Source organism: Triticum aestivum, chromosome 2D, assembly GCF_018294505.1.
Source record: "Triticum aestivum cultivar Chinese Spring chromosome 2D, IWGSC CS RefSeq v2.1, whole genome shotgun sequence".
NCBI lineage: Eukaryota > Viridiplantae > Streptophyta > Magnoliopsida > Poales > Poaceae > Triticum > Triticum aestivum.
The window spans coordinates 29,601,133-29,621,989 of NC_057799.1; the positions used below are offsets into that span (position 1 = coordinate 29,601,133).

At 42.1% G+C, this 20,857-nt stretch overlaps 1 protein-coding gene across 13 annotated transcripts; it reads left to right on the forward strand.

Moving 5' to 3' along the window:
* The first annotated feature begins 3,360 nt into the window (after positions 1–3,360).
* On the forward strand, positions 3,361–6,460 carry LOC123048476 (uncharacterized). Of its 13 annotated transcripts, none has more exons than XR_006423301.1 (6): positions 3,361–3,568; positions 4,379–4,494; positions 4,583–4,656; positions 4,975–5,069; positions 5,619–5,760; positions 6,233–6,460. XR_006423301.1 is itself a non-coding variant. In XM_044471570.1 (6 exons), exons 2-6 carry the CDS (start codon positions 4,478–4,480, stop codon positions 6,419–6,421), a joined length of 459 nt encoding a protein of 152 aa, XP_044327505.1. In that variant the 5' UTR covers positions 3,361–3,568; positions 4,379–4,477; the 3' UTR covers positions 6,422–6,460. The 13 variants fall into 13 exon arrangements, 5 of the variants coding, with proteins under 5 accessions (XP_044327505.1, XP_044327504.1, XP_044327508.1 ...); XR_006423295.1 differs by having other exon boundaries at positions 5,655–5,760; XR_006423300.1 differs by lacking the exon at positions 6,233–6,460 and adding an exon at positions 4,811–4,869 and having other exon boundaries at positions 5,655–6,224.
* The last annotated feature ends 14,397 nt before the right edge of the window (positions 6,461–20,857 follow it).

Below are 20,857 nucleotides of genomic sequence, written 5' to 3' on the forward strand. Positions count from 1 at the left end.
CCACATGCTGGAGTACATACGGGATCATCAGGACCTTCGCATGTCACCTAAATCTGGCGACGCCCATATTCTGCAATGGGCAAAGAACATAGGAGATACCCCGGATCATCGACTTCAAGATGAGTTCTATCACATCCAGCATGAACTTGCCCAAGTCATCATGAAGGAGGTCCTCGACAAAACAGGTATGTTCTACGAGGAAGGGCAAATGAAGCGGGAAGACGTTCGAACACGCTTAGCCGCTCAGGGTCTCGACCTGAAGCCTTCCGCTAAGCTCGGGGACTATCTCCCTGAGTTGGATGGATGGAACGACATGTTGGAGTGATTGTCGGTATATGACAATGTGTCCGTTTATTCCATACTTTCTGAATGACGAAACTTTGAGTTATGCACGACGAAACTTTATTTGTGATGTAATTAAACCATCCTCCTCAACTAGTGAAGATCACTCTGGTTAGGGCATTTTGGGTACGATGAACTTTGTTATTTATGCTTGTGATATGTTGCTTCTATTTTTGCCACGTCTGTCTTTTTCTATTGCTCAACTATGTATGTTGCATATCATCGACTCATGTGACGATGTAGGTGCATAGATCATCGATGACAAAGAAGTGCAACACCAGGAGTATACGACGAGTGCTCGGAGTGTCAGGCCCAGGTGTTAGTTTAGGTTCACGCTAATGCGAGAGAGGGATACAAACTCATGTACTGCATAGTTCTGCTCTCACTCATAGTGACAGCTCTTCTCGCGTATATCATTGTTTAGATGGATGACGATGTAGTTGCAAGTAATCGAGACTTGTATCGCCATTTTCAAGATGATGACAGAGAGACCACTTTGTGTTGGATGATGATTATGATGATGACATGATTTGATGCTATGATTACATTTGTATGTGTATGATATGCTAAAGATTATTGCATAAAGCATGTTCAAATACAAAACAAATATGTAGACAAAAACAAAAACTAATAAAACTAACAGTAGCGAGGGGAATAAAGTTACCAGTAGCGCACCCTAGTTAAAAGCGTTGCAGCTATTAGCAGTAGCGCGTTGAACTAAAGCTCGCTGCTGCTAGCCATGTATAGCAGTAGCGTGGGGCAACACGCGCTACTGATTCATGTTAGCTGTAGCGCCGTATCAGTAGCCCGGGACCCCGCGCTACTGATACACCAAATACCTGCGCTACTGCTAGGCTTTTCCCTAATCCAGATATATGTTACTTGGGAGAACATGGGCTCTCTCAGAGCTGAGCGACTCTCGGCCGTCGGATCGGTTTTTTGATGCGTTGTGAACCGTTCGATCTCGCGTCTGGAAGATCTGGGCCATTGGATCAAAAACGGACACTGCTATAATGAATAGTATGGAAGCATTCGTGCCACCGCCTATAAATAGCTTGCCCTGCCGAGGGCATTTTCGTCATTTCACGCTTACGCATATAAATTGCGTCGGCTCCGTGTAGATGACCTAGCCGCCTCTCCCCCGCACCCGCGCCCTCAACCCCCGTCCTCCCGCACCCCCGCACCCGCCCAGCTCGCCCCTGCCCTCTCCCCGACCTCTCCCTCCACCAGACCTCGCAGCCCCGCCCACTCCGCCGCCACCAACGCCCCGCAGACCTCGCAGCCCCGCCCACTTCGCCGCCACCAACGCCCCGCAGACCTCGCCGCCGCCGACGCCCCTCAGACCGCGCCGCCGTGGACCTCTCTCCTCGTCTCCCTCGCACCACGCCGCGAGATCCGTCGTCCACTGCACGCCGTCAATTCGACCGAAGAGCAGCGGGGGTAGAGACGCAGGGTGAGGAGCACCCGTCGGAGGCGCTTGATGCGGCTCCCCCGTCACTCCTCCTTCTATGCCCACTGCTGGTGCTCCCCCGTCGCTCCTCCTCCTCCATCGTGATGCGCTGCACTTGGCCGCAGTTCTACTCCAGGTTCTAACCCCCCCCCCCCTCTCTCTCTGATCGATTTGTTATCTCTAGGTGCTCATCTAGGTCTTCTGTTGCCCCGTTGATGTTCTAGGGTTAGGATTTTCTGTTGGATTGGTGACTGTTGTGAGCTGGTAATATGTCATGCTCGGCCATCCCGTTGCAGGTGCTCATCTTCTCCCATCTTTCTCTGTTCGTGTTTTAGTTGAGCGGCTGTATTTTAAGCAAGGATGGTGCCTTAATAGATCTATCTACTATTATTGCCAGGCTTTCTTTTTTGTGTGGGGTTTGCTTATGTTCGGTTTTCATCGTTTGTGGCAGGATGTTTGCTGTCAAAATCTTGTGCTGCTGTGTACCAGTCATTCACCTATTTTGTTGATAATGGAGTATCTGTTGAGTATCTTTTTTGGAGCTAATCTTATATTTTTCTTCAGGTTGCCACCAATGGGAATACAGCCAGTGGACTGGTTTTGCTTGTCAGCGACCAAAACAAGAACAAGTCAATTCTTATCTGTACATATTCAATTTGTGGATGATTGGAGGCTCTGTGTTCATAGTTTATATGGGTCATCTTTATATCTGGGCCATGGTGGTTGTGATTCAAATATTTTATGGAAACAGAGCTTTTTAACCTACTTAGAAGATTGAGCGAAGAGAGACAGCTGCAAGGGTTCAGGTTGCCGAATTGGTAGCTTATAGGGCATTCTGATTATACTATTATTTTGAACCAGTAAATCGTCAATGAATTAGCTATCACCAATTTAATATATTTCAAATGTACATATATTCTTGTGGGAACAAGTTTTATCACACTTCTTCACGGCATTCTTAATCAGGAGCTTGATAATAGAATAACTTCAGATTACTTGATGTATAAGGTCGTCAGCAGCATAATAAAGTATCCGAAGTTTAATCGCTATTTTCCTTTATAAATTGCAGGTACGGCTCAATATATATGCCAGTATGCAAATAATTTCCATTGATGATGATCAGTTTAGAAACTTCACGTCATTTTAAGAATCTTTTTAGCTTATTACATTGTTCTAACATACTAATATGTGTAAAGAACTTATCGAAAACAGAGTAATAGACTGTATTCTGCACATGACATTTATCACCTGCTTGGTACTGAATTTTGGAGGGTGCTGGACAGTACATATAAAACTATGTAGGAAAAACTGTTTCTTGCACATTTATATAGATTGTGATATAACTGCATTGTTTGTTACTTTGTTTGCATCAGGTTAGTTAATAGGTCTGTGTTACTTTGTTTGCATCAGGTTAGTTAATAGTTCTGTGCAAATCAATTCTTGCAACCACCTATCTACTCTCTGACCTGGTTCTATAAATATCGATGTTTGTGCTCAGTATAAGCACACCATCTCCTTTGGTAGTTCCAATTGAGCAGATCGTTTTCAGCTTGCAGGGTTGTCATCAGTTTCCTCATTGGTGCCCTCAATGGATAGAGCGTCTCAGTGGAGCTGCTGAAGCTAGACGCTCAACCTGCACATGAGTGAGTGCTCGTGGAAGCGCGCTGCAAACATGTCGATGGTGGCTGCTGAAGCTTGACTTTGGCAACGAGTCCAGGTGGCCATTGGCACAGACATGTCATCCGTGAGCTTTAGTTCCAGGCGAGATTCCAAGAGGTTTGCTCTATTATGCTTGCAAATTTGATTGTGAGAATTACAAGATTGGACTGATTTGTGAAGCAATGGAGTTTATTGTTTGCCTTGGGTGAATTAGGTTAATTTGTACTACAGAAAAAGGAATGTCTTGGTTCAGTTTACACATTTCAACTCACACCTTTTAAAGAATATAACATGTGGTTGAAAATTGATTAATTGAGAAGTTGAGAATCTGAAAATGTTTGTCTATAATGCATCTATTTGTGTGTCAGGCACTTCTCTTTTCTCACAGAACACAACCTTATAGTATGTTTTTGGGACATATTTTGAATCCTCACACTAGATCCGACAGTATGTTTTCGGCACAGATTTTGAATCCTCACACTAGAGCAGAGGCAAAAAATTAATAGTTGCATTAATTATAGGAATTATAGGGCCACAGTTCAGGTACATAAACTCCTAAAGCCAATAGAGAAAGGTAGAAACACAAATGTGAAATGTTAATGTTTTGGTTCTGAGGTGTTGGCTCTTGTCCCCATATGGTGTAGTTTCATCAGACAACAATTCTTATTAACTGACTTTGGTCTAGCATTAGTTGGTACCACAAAAGTAATTTAGCTAAGGCTTCAAAATTGGATGTTGTGTTTTCCTCTTCCAGTGCAGAGCCAATAAGATGAAAAGGTTGATTTTAATCTCAGTTATGCATCTCCCGTGTCTCTTTTATGCTCATTGTTGCTACATGCTTGCTTCAGAGAGGACTATGTTAGTTTACTTCCCACTGATGTTGTATATAGTTGCATGTTTTCTTAGACTATTTTATTTGACCTACAGAAATGTTCCCTTGCTTTGGTTGGATGGGTGTAGGAGCAGCAAGCATCGCCGCCACACGGAAAACTCCAGTAACTTCTTGCCCCTTCCAGCCTCGGTGAGATGGCATCGTATTTTTTGTATGTGTACATTTCTGCTTGTGGTGGCATTTTTGCAATCCTTTACTTTGGGTTTTGATTTTTTTTCGTTTCATGGTTGTTGTCGCAGGATCACGAACGACTTCAAGCTGAAGATGTTGAACCATGCGATGCAAGAATTATTATTTTGGGCTCCTATGGAAGGTATTATTCTCGTGCAAAACCCTATTCTCCCCTCTTTCTTGATCTATTAGGGTCATAAATCTGGAATCGTGGTTTACTACTTGAAAGTCCATGGTCAGTCTTAGCCTCATTCTCTTGATTAACAGCAGATTTATGCTCTTCCTGTTGTATTCAGTCAAGGAACGTACATAGATATTGGAAGCTATACACTATAATGGAATTTCTTCTGCTCTCGTATGGAAACCTGCAACACACTGAATGTTTTATTTGTCGATGACAATGAATTACTCATGTTTTGTCTAAAAAATGTGAAACAATTCTTATTTGCACTTTCTGCAGACTCATGTAATTGCTGTCAAGAACACTGTCAGTTCAGCGGTTGTCATCATGCAAGCAATTGGCCGCTGATCTGCTTGCTCTTTGTACTACTAAAGGTAAATTTTGAACAATTTTTACTGCCATTGTTGCAAGGAAAGTTGGTGACGCTGGCGTGTCTCAGTAGATGCAAAATAACATATGGTGGCGTAGAATGAACCTATACTTTCCATAGTGTATTTGACTTCTATTCATACCTGTGTACAGCCATATGAACCTATATATGCTATCTGAATTTAGTGGCGGTTTATTTCAATTTGTCTCTTGGTCAGTAAGTTCGCACCAACGAGATTGCATATGTGGTCTACTGAAGTTGCAGATATAAGTTCATTGCATCAAAAAGTTTCATTTCTTCACTTTTATGTAGTGATGCCAATAATGTTTCAATTTAAAAAAATCGACTACATATGTGAGTGTGAATATATAGGTAGTGCAATTAAGTACTCTCAAGATATTAATGTCTATCTTTTCTGCACTAATTGTTTATTCCTTGTTTTGTTTGTACTGTTGCTTTGCCACTGACCCGTAAAATTGGATGTTCTTTCAAGAAGAGTCTCTCTTTTCTACACTAATTGACTTTTTCCCTCCCACCCGGGTATGAAAGGCAGTGTTTTTTCCCTCCCAGTAAATTACACTATTTTCAGGTGGCATCATACGGCGAAGCAGGGGATATGGATCAGAAGCCGCAATGGTGCGCGTGACGACATGTCTAACACTTGCCTGACCCTGGACTCTGGCTTCTTCTTGCAAGTAAGCTCATTTTGCTCTTCTACACCCCCCAACTCATGTGAGGATCTCTGGTTGGATTTGGGTAACCAGACCCCAAGAGATGTAATCCTATTTGGATATAAATTGTCTATGCTAGCTTGATTTAGTTAATAGGAGTAGATTTTATAGATGAACTGTGTATGCTAGCTTGATGGGGTATCCATTAACGTCTAAGGTTTCACAAGGAAATGAGTTTCTTGCATTCTCATGTTGAAAAGGATTAAAGAAACCTAGCAGAATATGGTTTCAAAGTTTTAGTTTCTTATTGGGTTCATCCACAAGGTTTGCCGAAAGTTATCAACTTGCTTTGTAAAAAGGCTTTGTATCATGTATCTTTGTTTGTGCAAGAAATCCAATTGGAATTGGTCTCTTGTCATGTGCATGTACTTTCTTTATTGCTTATATATTTCAACCACTTATCTAAGTTGTCTCTAAACCATTTTCGATGACTCAGGTTGACCATACTATTGTGAGAATCTCGGCCAGGATCATTCTTTATATCATGTTGGATCATCTTGGAATTTGTAGAGTAATTTATCGTCTAAGGATGTACTCACAGAACACAATCAGTGTGGTTGTGCTTTTCTACACTTCTGTCCAGAGCAATGGGATATGTATTCTGTACTGTACGGCTACCCTCTAATGCATTTCTCAGACTTCAGTCTCTCTCTTTCTGCACAAATGACTTGGTCTAATTATTATGAAAGACCTGTGGAGTGTGTTGCTTTCTATATAAATAACTCGCTCTAATTCTGATTTATCATATTGCATAGCTTTTGATCTATTGCATTTTGCCAAACTTGATGCGTCAAGATTTGAGCTACTATATTGAAAGCAAAGGTAAAATTCCAATGCACTCTCCAGCAGCATGCTCATATCGCCTACTAATCCATTATGTTCCTACTTTTATTTACTTTTATCAAACTTAATGACAAGTGGTTATCTTTTGTGGTCTTATGAATACGCTGAACTCGATGTTGCCTTATAATCTCATAACGGTATTGAACTCAATTATGTGTTTCTTCTGTCACAAACGAATGTTTCTTCTTCACTTTATTTTGTTATCATGTTTGAATTCATGCGCTAAACCAAGATTTCTACTAACTTAGCACTACTTGCTTCACCAAAACGTTGGGACCGGCACCCTCGCGCCAAGGCGCGCTGTCGATCTAGTAGTGGACATTACCGGTTGTCTCAGCTGGCGTCGATGGAGGCAGTGAGTGTCGACGGCCAGATCTGTGTGCAGCGCAGGGAGTGGCGGATGCTGAAAGGGAAGGTTCACTACAGGTCACTCGAGTCGTCTATTGGCCGGATGAACTCTAAAGTTCCTGGATCTGGATGGACCAGAAGGTATGTTAGAGTTGAGTCCTACATTTCCTGAATTTCATCAACACACATCTGAAAAGTAGTCCTGGAACTTGTCTAGGATTAGTAAGTTCGTTCGGTTCGTTAGTGTGAAATTTCGGTCAAGTACTGCATTGTATGCTGCTAAGTTGAAAAGGCAATGAATTGTGGGGAAATAACCAATTGTTCCTGGGGACATGTGTCCCTCGAATCTCACCATTCATTGCGACATGATCTGCCTCCCTGCTATATGTATTTTGACATTTTCCTCTGTATAGCTTCCTACGTTTAATGGGCCCCTCCATCCCATTGAACGCGTCTGCTAATTGCCAACTGCCCAAGGGTCTTACACACTCCACCGGCGCCGTAGCCTTTCGGCCTCTGCTCGTTCTAGCTCCAGGTTATGGTCCTGTCCTCTACTTACTGGACACAGTTTATCCAGTCCGTCAATGCCAATTACCCATTAGGGACTGCGCACCATTTCTTTAATTCATGGATGCACGTATTACATGTCTCGATTAGTGGCTTAACTACAACATGCACGCTCACTCAATTCGCTAAGCAGCCAAGTCTTTTTACCACTCCTGTTTTGTAGACAGTATTGCCTGACTTAATTCATGGATGTATTACATGACTGGATTAGTGGCATAACATAATTTAAGAAGTCGATCCTGCCTTGTGATGCTCTTTGTTCTTCCCCTCCCAAGCAAAACTTGATTGGGACACTACGAAGGGGACGGCATTGTTAAAAAGCGGCTTCATTATAAATATTTTTCTTTAGATATTTGAATATTTAATTTTTAGAATATATATATTAAAAAACTTTTGGGATAGCAAAATATTTGGTGGAATAACTTTCATGACATTATTGGTAGAACGAAACAAAATTAACACTATATACAAGTTACCATTCACACTTTTTGTAATAGATTTTCTGTTTTTTTCCTCTAAAGTCGATGGGAGTTTTTCCTTCGCGAAACTTTTTATACTAGTACAAAAGAAAGTCAAGTTTATTTCAAAAAAAGTTTAAGATTTTTTTTTTACTTTTTCGGTAGTTACTAAAAAAATTCCCATATCGGATGTATATACAATTTAAATGAACAATCTTTGGTATTTGAATATACATATCCAAAAACTTTTGGGACAACAAAATAATATTTGCGGAACAACTTTCATGATATTTTTGGCAGACAAAACAAAATCAACTCTATACAAGTTACTACTCACACTTTTTTTCCTTTATTTTTATTTTTTGCACTGAAGTCAACGGTACTTTTTCCTTCATGAAACTATTTATACGAGTACGAAAGAAGGTCAAGTTTATTTCAAAAACAATCAGTTTTTTTTACTTTTTCCGTAATTAATACAAAAGATTCCCATATAAGATGTATATACACTTTAAATGAACAATTTTTGGATATTTGAATATTAACTTTTCAGAATATATATATATATACATACATATATATCCAAAAACTTTAGGATAAAAAAATAATTTTGGTGGAATAACTTTCATAATATTTTCGATGGAACAAAACAAAACCAACCATATCTGCGTCAATTAATTTTGGTTGGAGGAAGTACTACATTATTTATTTTCGCCGTGTCTTCGTTGTTTTCATGTACTTGTGCTTAACCAAGCCAAGAATACCATGCGTGGGACTAAGATCGTTTCATAAGAAAAACATTATCTAGCCACCGAAACACAGTTAAAAAATTGTAGATAACTTTCATTTTCGCATTGACTGCTTGGAACAACAACAACAAAAGTCGTCCATCATAATCATCTATCCAAATATCCAAATTAAGACTGATTAATTACGTAAATTAAACTAGACAGAGTATTAAAAGTACCGTGCAGCTTACCAACCTCCAGTCGTCCACATTGCTGACACAAGCCACCTTTGAACAGAATAAGGCGTGTTTCAGTAGAGTGGCATTAATCCGGTGTCAGAATGGACCGCGTCAATACGCTGTTGAAGATCCTGTTCCAGCCTGTACTGTTGTCTGTATCACACTGTTGTAGCAGCGTATAACTGCTTTACCATCCCAGCGAGCTCACAGTACATCCATATCCGTTACTCTACCCACTGATCACGGGGCACCTGCGCACGCTGTGGATACCGGGGACATATGTCCCCATAGACCAAACGTCCGCCTCCATAAATTGTGTGCTCTTTTACCATGGAGGCAGTATGAGAGATCAGTGTGCTCTTTCTTGATAAATTAGCAGAATTGCCAATGTGCTCTTTATCATGGATGTTGTGAAGTAGTTTATCAAGAAACATCAAATAAGTGGTGCGCTGCATCGCATACTAGTCGTGCTGGTAGTGTGATATTTTAGTGCAGCAATGTGCCTGCATTTAGAACTAGACCAGTTTCTAGCTACCTTGTGTATTGCAGACCTGTAGCGAATTAGTTGTGAGAGTAATTTCAGGCTTAAACCACTGTAGACATTTTGCCATCATAACTATTAGCCACTGTGGGAAATTGAAAGCTTTCCTAAACTACCGACGCTGCCTGCTTAGCATTTTTATTAGTGCTCACATTCTCTTGTGCAAAATGTGAGCATAGTAAGGACCGGTGCCGCTGCTCCGGGGAGAACACCGTGTCCTAACCGCGTAACAATTATATATGGTTGCAGAGAGCACCAAATCTTTTCTTTGCATCATGGTGTGTGATGGACGATGGTGCTGAGTGTACAGTGAAATCCTTGCAGGGTGAGGATTGGAGTTGCTGCCCCAAGCAGGACGCCTTGCCCCTGAAGCGTGAGTGCTTTTGAGAAGGCACTGCCGGGTTTTGCGGACCATCCAACCGAAAATATGATCATTCCTTCGCTTCGGACAAGTTTTGACTCGCTGGGAGAGGCGCATGATTTGTATAATATTTATTCATGTGAGAAGGGGTTTGGGATCAGATACGAGAAGAGCAGGTTGAATGTAGAGAGAGCCAAGTGTATGCACAAGATCATGTGTGGATGTTAGGCAAGTACAATATTGTCAGCTGTTGATGATATGTATTAAGTAGTTTTTTCTCGGTACATCTCTTGTTTGTTGTCGCATTGCCGATGTGAATGTGAAAACAGTAGCATGTGCCGGTTTGACTTGTGCTCACAACTGCAGGGTAAATCAGGCATGGAGAACATAATGTCTTACGGCCGTGAGTGTCCGGCTCTGATAAGATTGATGCGGACACAGAGGACGATGGCTTGTACATTGCGGAGCACAGGGACAGGGAGAGGCACAGCCATTTCTTGTAGCTAAATTTTGGAAGAACAACGTGAACCTTGCGAAGGTGCACATCATCATTGGAAGTTTTTTGGTCAATTGAAAATGTGCCTTTCACAAAAGATTATGTATGATTTTTTTTTTTGGTTCTACAGCTAGTTGGTCATACTCTCTTTTTTCGCGAATACGCAAAGCTTGCGTATCATTCATTGATAGGTAGAGAGAAAAAAGCGTACAAAGAGGGGGCGCTAGAGTGCTACGTACACAAGGATGGCCTAGTCGCTAGCGCGAGCATGATAGAGAATGGGTATACTCAGCCCCAGTACATTCATCTAGCGCCTATGGTGCTATGGCGGCTAACCCGGTCGTTCCTGCTTTGATCCAGGAGCGCGCTTCTTCGCGGATGTCTAGGCATAGTTGTGTGGCTGAGGGGGTGCCGCCGTCGAACATGCAATAGTTGCGGTGCTTCCAAATGGACCAGGCGATGAGCAAGATGAGTGAGGAGAGGCCCTTCCTTTGTGCCGGCGGTGCGTTTGACGTGGTAGTGTGCCACCCATCAAGGAACTGAGAGCTAGCGGTCGGCGCACGAGCTGGGGGGGTGCACCAAGCAAGGCAGCTATGCCAAATCTGCTTCGAGAAAGGACAGCCCGTCAGTAGGTGTTCCATGGACTTGATTTCCTGGTCGCAGAGCAAGCAGAGGGCATGGTGGGAGAGTCCATGGCGAGCCAAGCGTGCGGCGGTCCAGCACCGGTCCTGGAGCGCCAGCCACGTCGAGAACTTAATCCGAAGGGGGGCCCATGATCTCCAAGTCAGCTGCAAGTGGGGCGCACGGATGGAACCAATGAAGAGTGTGTTGTAGCAGGACTTAGCGGAATAGCAGCCGTTGTTCGTCCAGCGCCAGCTCAAGCGATCCCACTCGTCGGAGAGGGTGGTATGTTGAATGCAGCGCCAGAGCTCAAGGTACTGGACCATGGCCATCGGAGTAAGGGCTCCTCTAAGATCGCTAATCCATGCGCGGTGGTGGAGGTCATCCGCCACGGAGCAGGAACGACGGCGTCGCCGGGGGACGAGGGAGGCGAGGGCAGGCACCAGATCTGAGATGGATTGGTCGTCCACCCAATGATCCCCCCAAAAGAGGCAGGAACATCTGTCGCCAACCGCCCACGTAGTCGAGGCATGGAAGATGGCGCGAGCCTCTGGGTCATCGGGTAGCTTGAGGTGCCTCCAAGGGCGTGACAAGTCGGTGCGCTGTAGCCAGCACCATCGCGTACACAGCGCGATGCCAAAACGCCGGAGGTCCAAGATGTCGAGGCCGCCGAACTCGAGTGGCCGGTACACCTTTTGCCAGTTAACCAGGTAGTGCCCGTCGTTGGCCTCGCGGCGCCCATGCCATAGGAAGTCTCTGATGATACGATTGACGCGCTTGAGAACTGGTTGGCAAATCGCCATGGCCATGAGGAGATGTGTCGGCATCGCGGAGAGCACGTGTCTCACCAGGGCTAGGCGCTCTCCCCTGGAGAGCATGGAGGTGCGCCAGGTGGACAGTTTCTTGACCAGGCGGTCCACCAGAGGTTGAAGAGCCGAGGCCGGGACCTTGCGCACCGAGAGAGGGAGGCCCAGGTAGGAGATGGGGAAGCTTGCAATGGGGCATGACGGCACGGCGGCTACGCTAGTCGTCTCCTCGTCGGTGCAATGGATGGGGGTAGCGGAGCACTTAGTGAAATTAGTGTGCAAGCCTGACGCATGCCCGGGAGCTTGTAGGATGGATTGCACCGCCGTCAGCTCTGCCCTGTCCGGATGGCAGAAGATAACAATGTCGTCAGCATATAGGGACACGCTTGGGGCGACGTGCCGGGGAGTGATGTTGGTAAACGTTGCATGGCAAACAAAAAATTTCTACGCACATGCAATGATCTATCCATGGAGATGCATAGCAACGAAGGGGAAAGTGTGTCTACGTACCCTTGTAGACCGTAAGCGGAAGCGTTTCACAACGTGGTTGATGTAGTCGAACTTCTTCGTGCTTCAACCGATCAAGTATCGAACGCACGACACCTCCGCGTTCTACACACGTTCAGCTCGGTGACGTCCCTCGCCTTTTTGATCCAACAAGACGTCGAGGTAGTAGATGAGTTTCGTCAGCACGACGGCATGGTGATGGTGAAGTGATCTCCGCAGGGCTTCTCCTAAGCACTACGAAAATATGACCATGGGTGTAGACGATGGAGGGGGCGCCGCACACGGCTATGCAATTTTCTGTTGTGTGCTAGGCACCCCCCTCCCACATATATATAGATGGGAGGGAGGGAGGAGCAGCCAAAGGAGGCGCCCAAGTAGGAGGAATCCTACTTGGAGTCCCTCCCAAGCCGCGCCCCCTTTCCTTATTTGGAGCACGGGGAAAGGCAGGGAAAGACATGATGGGCTAGCTCTCCCCCTTTTCCTTCCCCTGGGCTGGACAAACAAGGGAGGGGCGCACCAGCCCCCTTGTGGGTTGGTTTGTCCCCTCCTTTGGCCCATAAGGCCCATAACTTGCCGGGGGGAGGGGTGCCCAGAACCCCTTCCGGTGACCCTATTCCTTCCCGATACATCCCGACACACTTCCGGTGTCCAAATATCATCGTTCTATATATAAATCTTTACCTCTCGACCATTTCGAGACTCCTCGTCATGTCCCTGATCTCATCCGGGACTCTGAACAACATTCGGTCACCAAAACATATAACTCATATAACACTATATCGTCAATGAATGTTAAGCGTGCGGACCCTACGGGTTTGAGAACTATGTAGACATGACCGAGACACCTCTCCGGTGAATAACCAATAGCGAAACCTGGATGCCCATATTAGCTCCTACATATTCTACGAAGATATTTATCGGTCGAACCGTTATGACAACATACGTAATTCCCTTTGTCCATCGGTATGTTACTTGCCCAAGATTCGATCATCGGCATCTTCATACCTAGTTCAATCTCATTATCGGCAAGTCTCTTTACTCGTTCCATAATACATCACCTTGTGACTAACTCCTTAGTCATTTGCTTGCAAGCTTATGATGTGTATTGCCGAGAGGGCCCAGAGATACCTCTCTGATACTCGGAGTGACAAATCCTAATCTCAATTTATGCCAACTCAACAAACACCTTTGGAGATACCTGTAGACCATCTTTATAATCACCCAGTTACATTGTGACGTTTGATAGCACACAAGGTATTCCACTGGTATTCGGGAGTTGCATAATCTCATAGTCGAAGGAATATGTATTTGACATGAAGAAAGCAATAAACTGAACGATCAATATGCTAAGCTAACGGATGGGTCTTGTCCATCACATCATTCTCCGAATGATGTGATCCTGTTATCAAATGACACCACATGTCTATGGTTAGGAAATCTTAACTATCTTTGATCAACGAGCTAGTCTAGTAGAGGCTTACTAGGGACACGGTATTTGTTTACGTATTCACACATGTATTTAAGTTTCCGATCAATACAATTCTAGCATGAATAATAAACCTTTATCATGATTTAGGAAATATAATAATAACCATTTTATTATTGCCTCTAGGGCATAATTCCATCAGTCTCCCACTTGCACTAGAGTCAATAATCTATTTCACATCACCATGTGATTTAACACTCGTAGTTCACATCGCCATGTGACCAACACCCAAAGAGTTTACTAGAGTTAATAATCTAGTTCACATCGCCATGTGATTAACACCAAAAGAGTACTAAGGTGTGATCATGTGTTGCTTGTGAGAGAGGTTTAGTTAACGGGTCTATCACATTCAGATCTGTGTGTATTTTGCAAATTTATATGTCTACAATGCTCTGCATTGAGCTACTATAGCTAATTGCTCCCACTTTCAATATGTATCTAGACCGAGACTCAGAGTCATCCGGATCGGTGTCAAAGCTTGCATCGACGTAACTATTTAGGATGAACTCTTTATCACCTCCATAACCGAGAAACATTTCCTTGGTCCTCTTTAGGTACCTAAGGATAATTTTGGCCGTTGTCTAGTGATCTACTCCTGGATCACTATTGTACACCCTTGCCAAACTCATGGCAAGGCACACAACGTGTTTGGTACACAGCATGGTATACTTTATAAAACATATGGCTGAGGCATAGGGAATGACTTTCATTCTCTCTCTATCTTCTGCCGTGGTCGGGCTTTGAGTATCGCTCAACTTCACACCTTGAAACACAGGCAAGAACCCTTCTTTGACTGATCCATTTTTGAACTTCTTCAAAACTTTATCAAGGTATGTGCTTTTGTGGAAGTCTATTAAGCGTCTTGATCTATCTCTATAGATCTTGATGCCCAATATATAAGCAGCTTCATTGAGGTCTTTCATTGAAAAAAATTTATTCAACTATCCTTTTATGCTATCCAGAAATTCTAATCATTTTCGATCAACAATATGTCATCTGCATATCATATCAGAAATGCTACAGAGCTCCCACTCACTTTCTCATAAATACAGCTTTCACCATAAGTCTGTATAAAACCATATGCTTTGATCACCTCATAAAAGTGTATATTCCAACTCTGAGATGCTTGCACCAGTCCATAGATGGATCGCTGGAGCTTGCACACTTTGTTAGCACCTTTAGGATCGACAAAAACTTCTGGTTGCATCATATACAACTCTTTTTTAATATCCATTAAGGAATGCGGTTTTTGACATCCATTTGCCAGATTTTATAATTATAAAATGTGGCAATTGCTAACATGATTCGGACGGATTTAAGCATCGCTACGGGTGAGAAAGTCTCATTGTAGTCGACCCCTTGAACTTGTTGAAAACACTTTTGTGACAAGTCGAGCTTTGTAGATAATGATATTACCATCAGCGTCCGTCTTCCTCTTAAAAATCTATTTATTCTTAATGGCTTGCCGATCATTGGGCAACCACCAAAGTCCACACTTCGTTCTCATACATAGATCCTATCTCAGATTTCATGGCCTCAAGCCATCTGTCGGAATCTGGGCTCATCATAGCTTCTTCATAGTTCGTAGGTTCGCCTTGGTCTAGTAACATGACTTTCAGGACAGGATTACCGTACCACTCTGGTGCGGATCGTGCTCTGGTCGACCTACGAAGTTCAGTAGTAACTTGATCTGAAGTTTCATGATCATCATCATTAGCTTCCTCTCTAGTTGGTGTAGGCATCACGGGAACGGTTTTCTGTGAGGTACTGCTCTCCAATTCGAGAGAAGGTACAATTACCTCATCAAGTACTACTTTTCTCCCACTCACTTCTTTCGAAAGAAACTCTTTCTTTAGAAAGGATCCAAACTTAGCAACAAAAATCTTGCCTTCGGGTCTGTTGTAGAAAGTGTACCCAATAGTTTCCTTAGAGTATCCTATGAAGACGCACTTTACCGATTTAGGTTTGACTTTATCAAGCTGAAGCCTTTTGACATAAGCATCGCATCCCCAAACTTTAAGAAACGACAGCTTAAGTTTTTTGCCAAACCATAGTTCTGCAAAAGGGAAGGTAAGATGATTTGATCCCAGGTCTCTGGGATGAAACGTAGTGCTGCAAACCAATAAGCTACTACCATGTTCATGAAATCCTCTAGGGTGGGACATACTTAATAATCCAGTGCTGCAAACATTTTAATACGCTCCACATTTTAAACATTTTTTCTTCTCCATTATTTGTTTCGTTTTCTTTTTTCTTCTCCATTATTTGTTTGGTTTTCCTTTTTCTTCTCCATTTTTTGCTTTCCTTTTTCATTTTTCTCACATTGGTTTTCGTTTTCACTCTACATTTTGTATATGTCAAAAACATTTTTTAATAAGTGATTAAGATTTTTAGTATAGAGTACAGATGTTAAACATTGTCCGTACGTTTATTGAACATTTTTCAAACACTTGTTCAATATTTTAATACTTATTCAACATTTTTCGAATAATCGTTTTTACAAATACTCGTTCCACATTTTTAATAATTATTCAACATTTTTCAAATACTTGTTCAACTTTTTTAAGACTTATTAAATATTTTCAAATACTCATTGAACATATTTAATACTCATTCAACATTTTTCAAATACTTTCTCAATATTTTTAATACTTATTCAATATTTTCAAATACTCGTTCAACATTTTTTAATACTCGTTCAATGTTTTTTTAACACTTATTCAATATTTTTCAAATACTTGTTCAATATATATTGTAAAGTATAAAGAAAAGTAAAAAAAATAAAGCAAAAAAGAGAAAAGAAAAAAACAGGCTGTGGCCTCCCGCGTGGCTGGGCCGGCCCATCTAGGGCTCTCCCCGACGCGAGGCTTCCCCCTGTCGCGCTTAAACCGACAAATATGGGAGCCCTGATTTGGTTGAACATGACTACCACGAAATCACTAGTTAAGGAATACTCGTTGCATATCACTACCACCTTCCCAGGTTACGACAAGTGGCGCGCTGCATGTGCGCCACTTATCGCAACCGGGGAGTTTTCCCTTTTTTTCGTACATTCGTTAATTCAAAACATTTTATCTCTTAAATCGTGCGTCCAAATCTTGAACCTTTTTCATTGTTTGATTCCTCGCGTCGATATCTTCAAAACTAGATCTCATCTTGATAGGTTTTGACGAACTTTTTTTCACGAAAAAAACCGGACAAAGAAACGAACCTAGAGCACGGGGTGTTTCCCTTGTGGCACGTCCGTGCCTCTCGCGAAATCACAATCGTGCCTCTCACGGAAACAAAACCGTGCCTCTTGCGGAAGGAAAAAAAAGAGAAAACGTGTTTTTTTCGTTTCCGAGAGGCACTGTCGTGCCTCTTGCGAAAGCACAACCATGCCTCTCTTGAAAGCAAAACCGTGCCTCTCGCAGAACGAAAAAAAACATATTTTTTTCTTTTCCGAGAGTCACGGCTGTGACTCTCGCAAAAGCAAAATCGTACCTCTCACGGAAGCAAAACCATGACTCTCGCGAAAAAAAAGAAAACGCATTTTTTTCCGTTTCCGAGAATCATGGCCGTGACTCTTGCGAAAGCAAAACCGTGCCTCTCGCGGAAGCAAAACCGTGACTCTCGCGAAATAAAAAACGCGTTTTATTTCATTTCCGAGAGTCACGGCCATGACTCTCGCGAAAGCAAAACCTTGACTCTCGCGAAGAAAAAAACATTTTTTTCACGCAAAAAATGTTTTTTTTAAATATTTTTTTATCCAAAAGTTAAGGAAGACCGGGAAAAAAGTTTAAAAAGCCGAAAACGCGCGGGGAAAAGTAAAAAACAAAATTCGGAGGGAGCGACTAGAGCACGATACGTGGCGGGCGGCTGAGAGCGCGTCAAGTGACGCTGATTGTTGTGAGCCTCCCGAAGGAGTGCTCGTTAACTAGTGAGTCTCTGACAAACATGATCAAAATATAAAGGAATTGCGGGCTGGCCTATAGGAGGCCTTGGCCTAGCACACCAGCTATTTACAGAATTTTTCGTTCGATTTTTAATGAAGTTTTTTCTTGGCATTTCCTATTTGGCGCTTATGGCGGCGGTTATAAGCCATTTGGCAAACCGGCACACACCCCTCCACCTGCGCTGGGCCGGCCCATTATACCATTTTTCTTGGTTTTAATACGAAAAAAATGTGTGCAGCTGAGATTCAAACCAACGACCTCCATCTTAAGTTCAACTCGCACTAAACAACCAAGCAAACCGCACGTTGTGATAATATGTTTCCTTTTCATCTTGTATACTTTCTCCAGCTTGGTTTTTATCTTTTTTTTCACTGTGGATTTTTCTTGACCATTTTTTGGGTGTTTGTTTCTTATTCTTCATCTTTTTCTTACTTCTTTTTTTTAAATGCACAATTTTTTCAGATTTGATGAACTTTTTTTCAAATCGATGAACTTTTTTCAATTTTGATGCACATTTTTTCAAATTGATGAACTTTTTTTCAAAACCGGTGATCTTTTTTAAAATTTGATGAACTTATTTTCAAAATCGATGAACTTTTTTACAAATCAATGTTTTTTTTTCCAAATTCAATGAACTTTTTTTTCAAATTGATGAACTTTTTATAAATCCATGAACCTTTTTTTCAAAATCCATGAATTTTGTTGAATTCACATTTTTTTCAAATGCGATAGAGCGAACCAAGGGAAAAAAGCGAAATCTACATGGGCCGGCCCACAAGCATTAGTGCGTGGGCGCGAGGGAGCTTCCCTGGCGCCTGAATCATCGAATAGGAGCTCCTTTTTTCTTACGTTGTTGTTATACTTGGGGCAGCGGTAGAATAGGGAAGGACCGAGGTTGCGACGGGGTCGTAGTTGCGACCTTGGGGGAGGGTTGGGAAAGGAAGGCGTCGTCAAAGTAGGGCGTCAAATTGACGACATCAGGATACCTCTTCGGACGACAACAAGATGGGGAAGCCATGAGGATAGAGGCAACATGCGGCGAGATAACTCGTCTAAGAGGAGAGGGAGGTGGCAAGGTGCTCAGCCGTGACGGATGGGCAGATGCGGGGTGGCTGCCTGTGATACATCTTCATTGTATTTACTTTTCTAAACACTTTTACTCTTGTTTTGACCTTTTTCTTCTCTTTACAAGGATGAATTCCATATTTGGCTGACGTTTATGCTAAGTAATACACGATAATTAGAGTCTGGCTACACGCTAGGGTTATAGCACATTCCAAATTTTGAACATTATATTTCATCTCAACAATAATTTAACACGGAAATTTCGAAGTGATACACACTTGAGTATAACTGTATAACCAGTACATATATACCATAAGTAGGCACCCACTAACTAGAGAAATGAAGATGCCTCTGTAAAACAATAAGAATGGCAACTGGTCTACAATTTGGTTCTAAAGAAAGACACAAACTACACTACAAGAGAACAAGGACGTTTAAGAATGATTATCAATATTTCTATGTACAACAATACCTGCTAAGAAATGTTCATACTGTTAAATGTACGACGATGTCTATATGTTTATGTGCTACTAAAGTTTCTTGGATCCGCTGGTTCTAAAAGATGGGATGAAAAATGGACAGAAGAAACAAGTTTAACAATCCTACAAGACACGTCATCATGATCGCAGATATAGAGCAACTTTTGAGTAATTTGTTGAGAATTTTCTTAGGTTGTACAGCTGAACATGCAGCGTTCATCATTATCCATTCAATTAATCTTTCTTCAAATAATATACTCTGTCGTGTGGATTCCATACTGTAGAATGTACTAGGTTGGCCTATGGTTCAACCATTGTTGGGGAAATCGTTAACTATGCTAGCTGCTCGGTTGGCTGGCAACTAGGGGATTAATAGACTAATCGGCAAGTTAATCGGCCATTTAATTAATTAATCAGAATAAAACTAAAAGGAATTAGCAATTTGGTTTCGATAAGACTCCATATGAATTCCAGAAATAGACAATTTCGAGATTAACTTGTATTAAACATAGAAGTGCGGTCTATAAAGTACTCTCTCTACCCTGCATATATATGAGTCTAAAGAACCAGCAGTGGACCAGATCCTTTCTACCCCGCATATAGAAGTAACAAGTCAAATACTCTTTACAAACAGGACACCACTTTCAGTTGATGATTGCATATATTAGTCCCAACCCAAGCAAGGCAGGTTCTGAAGAAGAGTGAAAGGACATCCTCCTTGCAGATCTCAAGGGCTATCTGTGAAACCTGCTCCTGGTTTGGTATGCTTGAAGAAACAAGTTTAACAACCCTACGAAACACATCACCATGATCAGATATGGAGAAACTTTCATGAGTAACTTATTGAGAATTTTCATAGGTTGTATTATACAGAATGACAGCTGAATATGTAGCGTTCATTATTATCCATTCCATGAAACCTTCTTCAAATAATATACTATTTCCTATGGATTACATACTGTTGAATGTACTAGGTTGGCCTATGGCTTAACACACCTATAGGTTGTTGATTTGTTTATTCTGACTGAATTCGACTGTTGTCGTACATCTGAACTTTCTGAAATTTAAATCTTCCAAAAAGAAGACAATAAAATGTTCTACATAAAGGACGTACGAAATCACAAACTTAATATGATTCAGAAGTTGATGTAGGTCTAGCTCATCCAGTATAAAAGGAGATAAGTCACATGATATTTTCTAAACATTAAGCATAAGGTCCTCAATCAGCTGATCATCACTAAAGTTCATTCTGGGAATGAAACAATAGAAACTGAAATAATGTTATGTGGCTTATAATAGGGATAATACCCCAGAAGGCATCATCTTAGAGTGGAACAGAACATAGCCTTCCAGCAATTAGGAAAAGTTCAGAGCGCACAAAACCTCACAGAGAATCGTCCGGCAGTCGCCGATGCGTTTGCCTGTCAGTTAGTTATCAGTAGTTTTTCAAGTTATTATCAATAGTTGGAATGGCTGAGACATTGTTCCTCTGTTAGTAAATGTTGGTCCATTTTGTACTCGCTAATACGCATGATCTGATATGTTACCTTATGATTCATCCTTGTATACAGTATATTGAAAGTT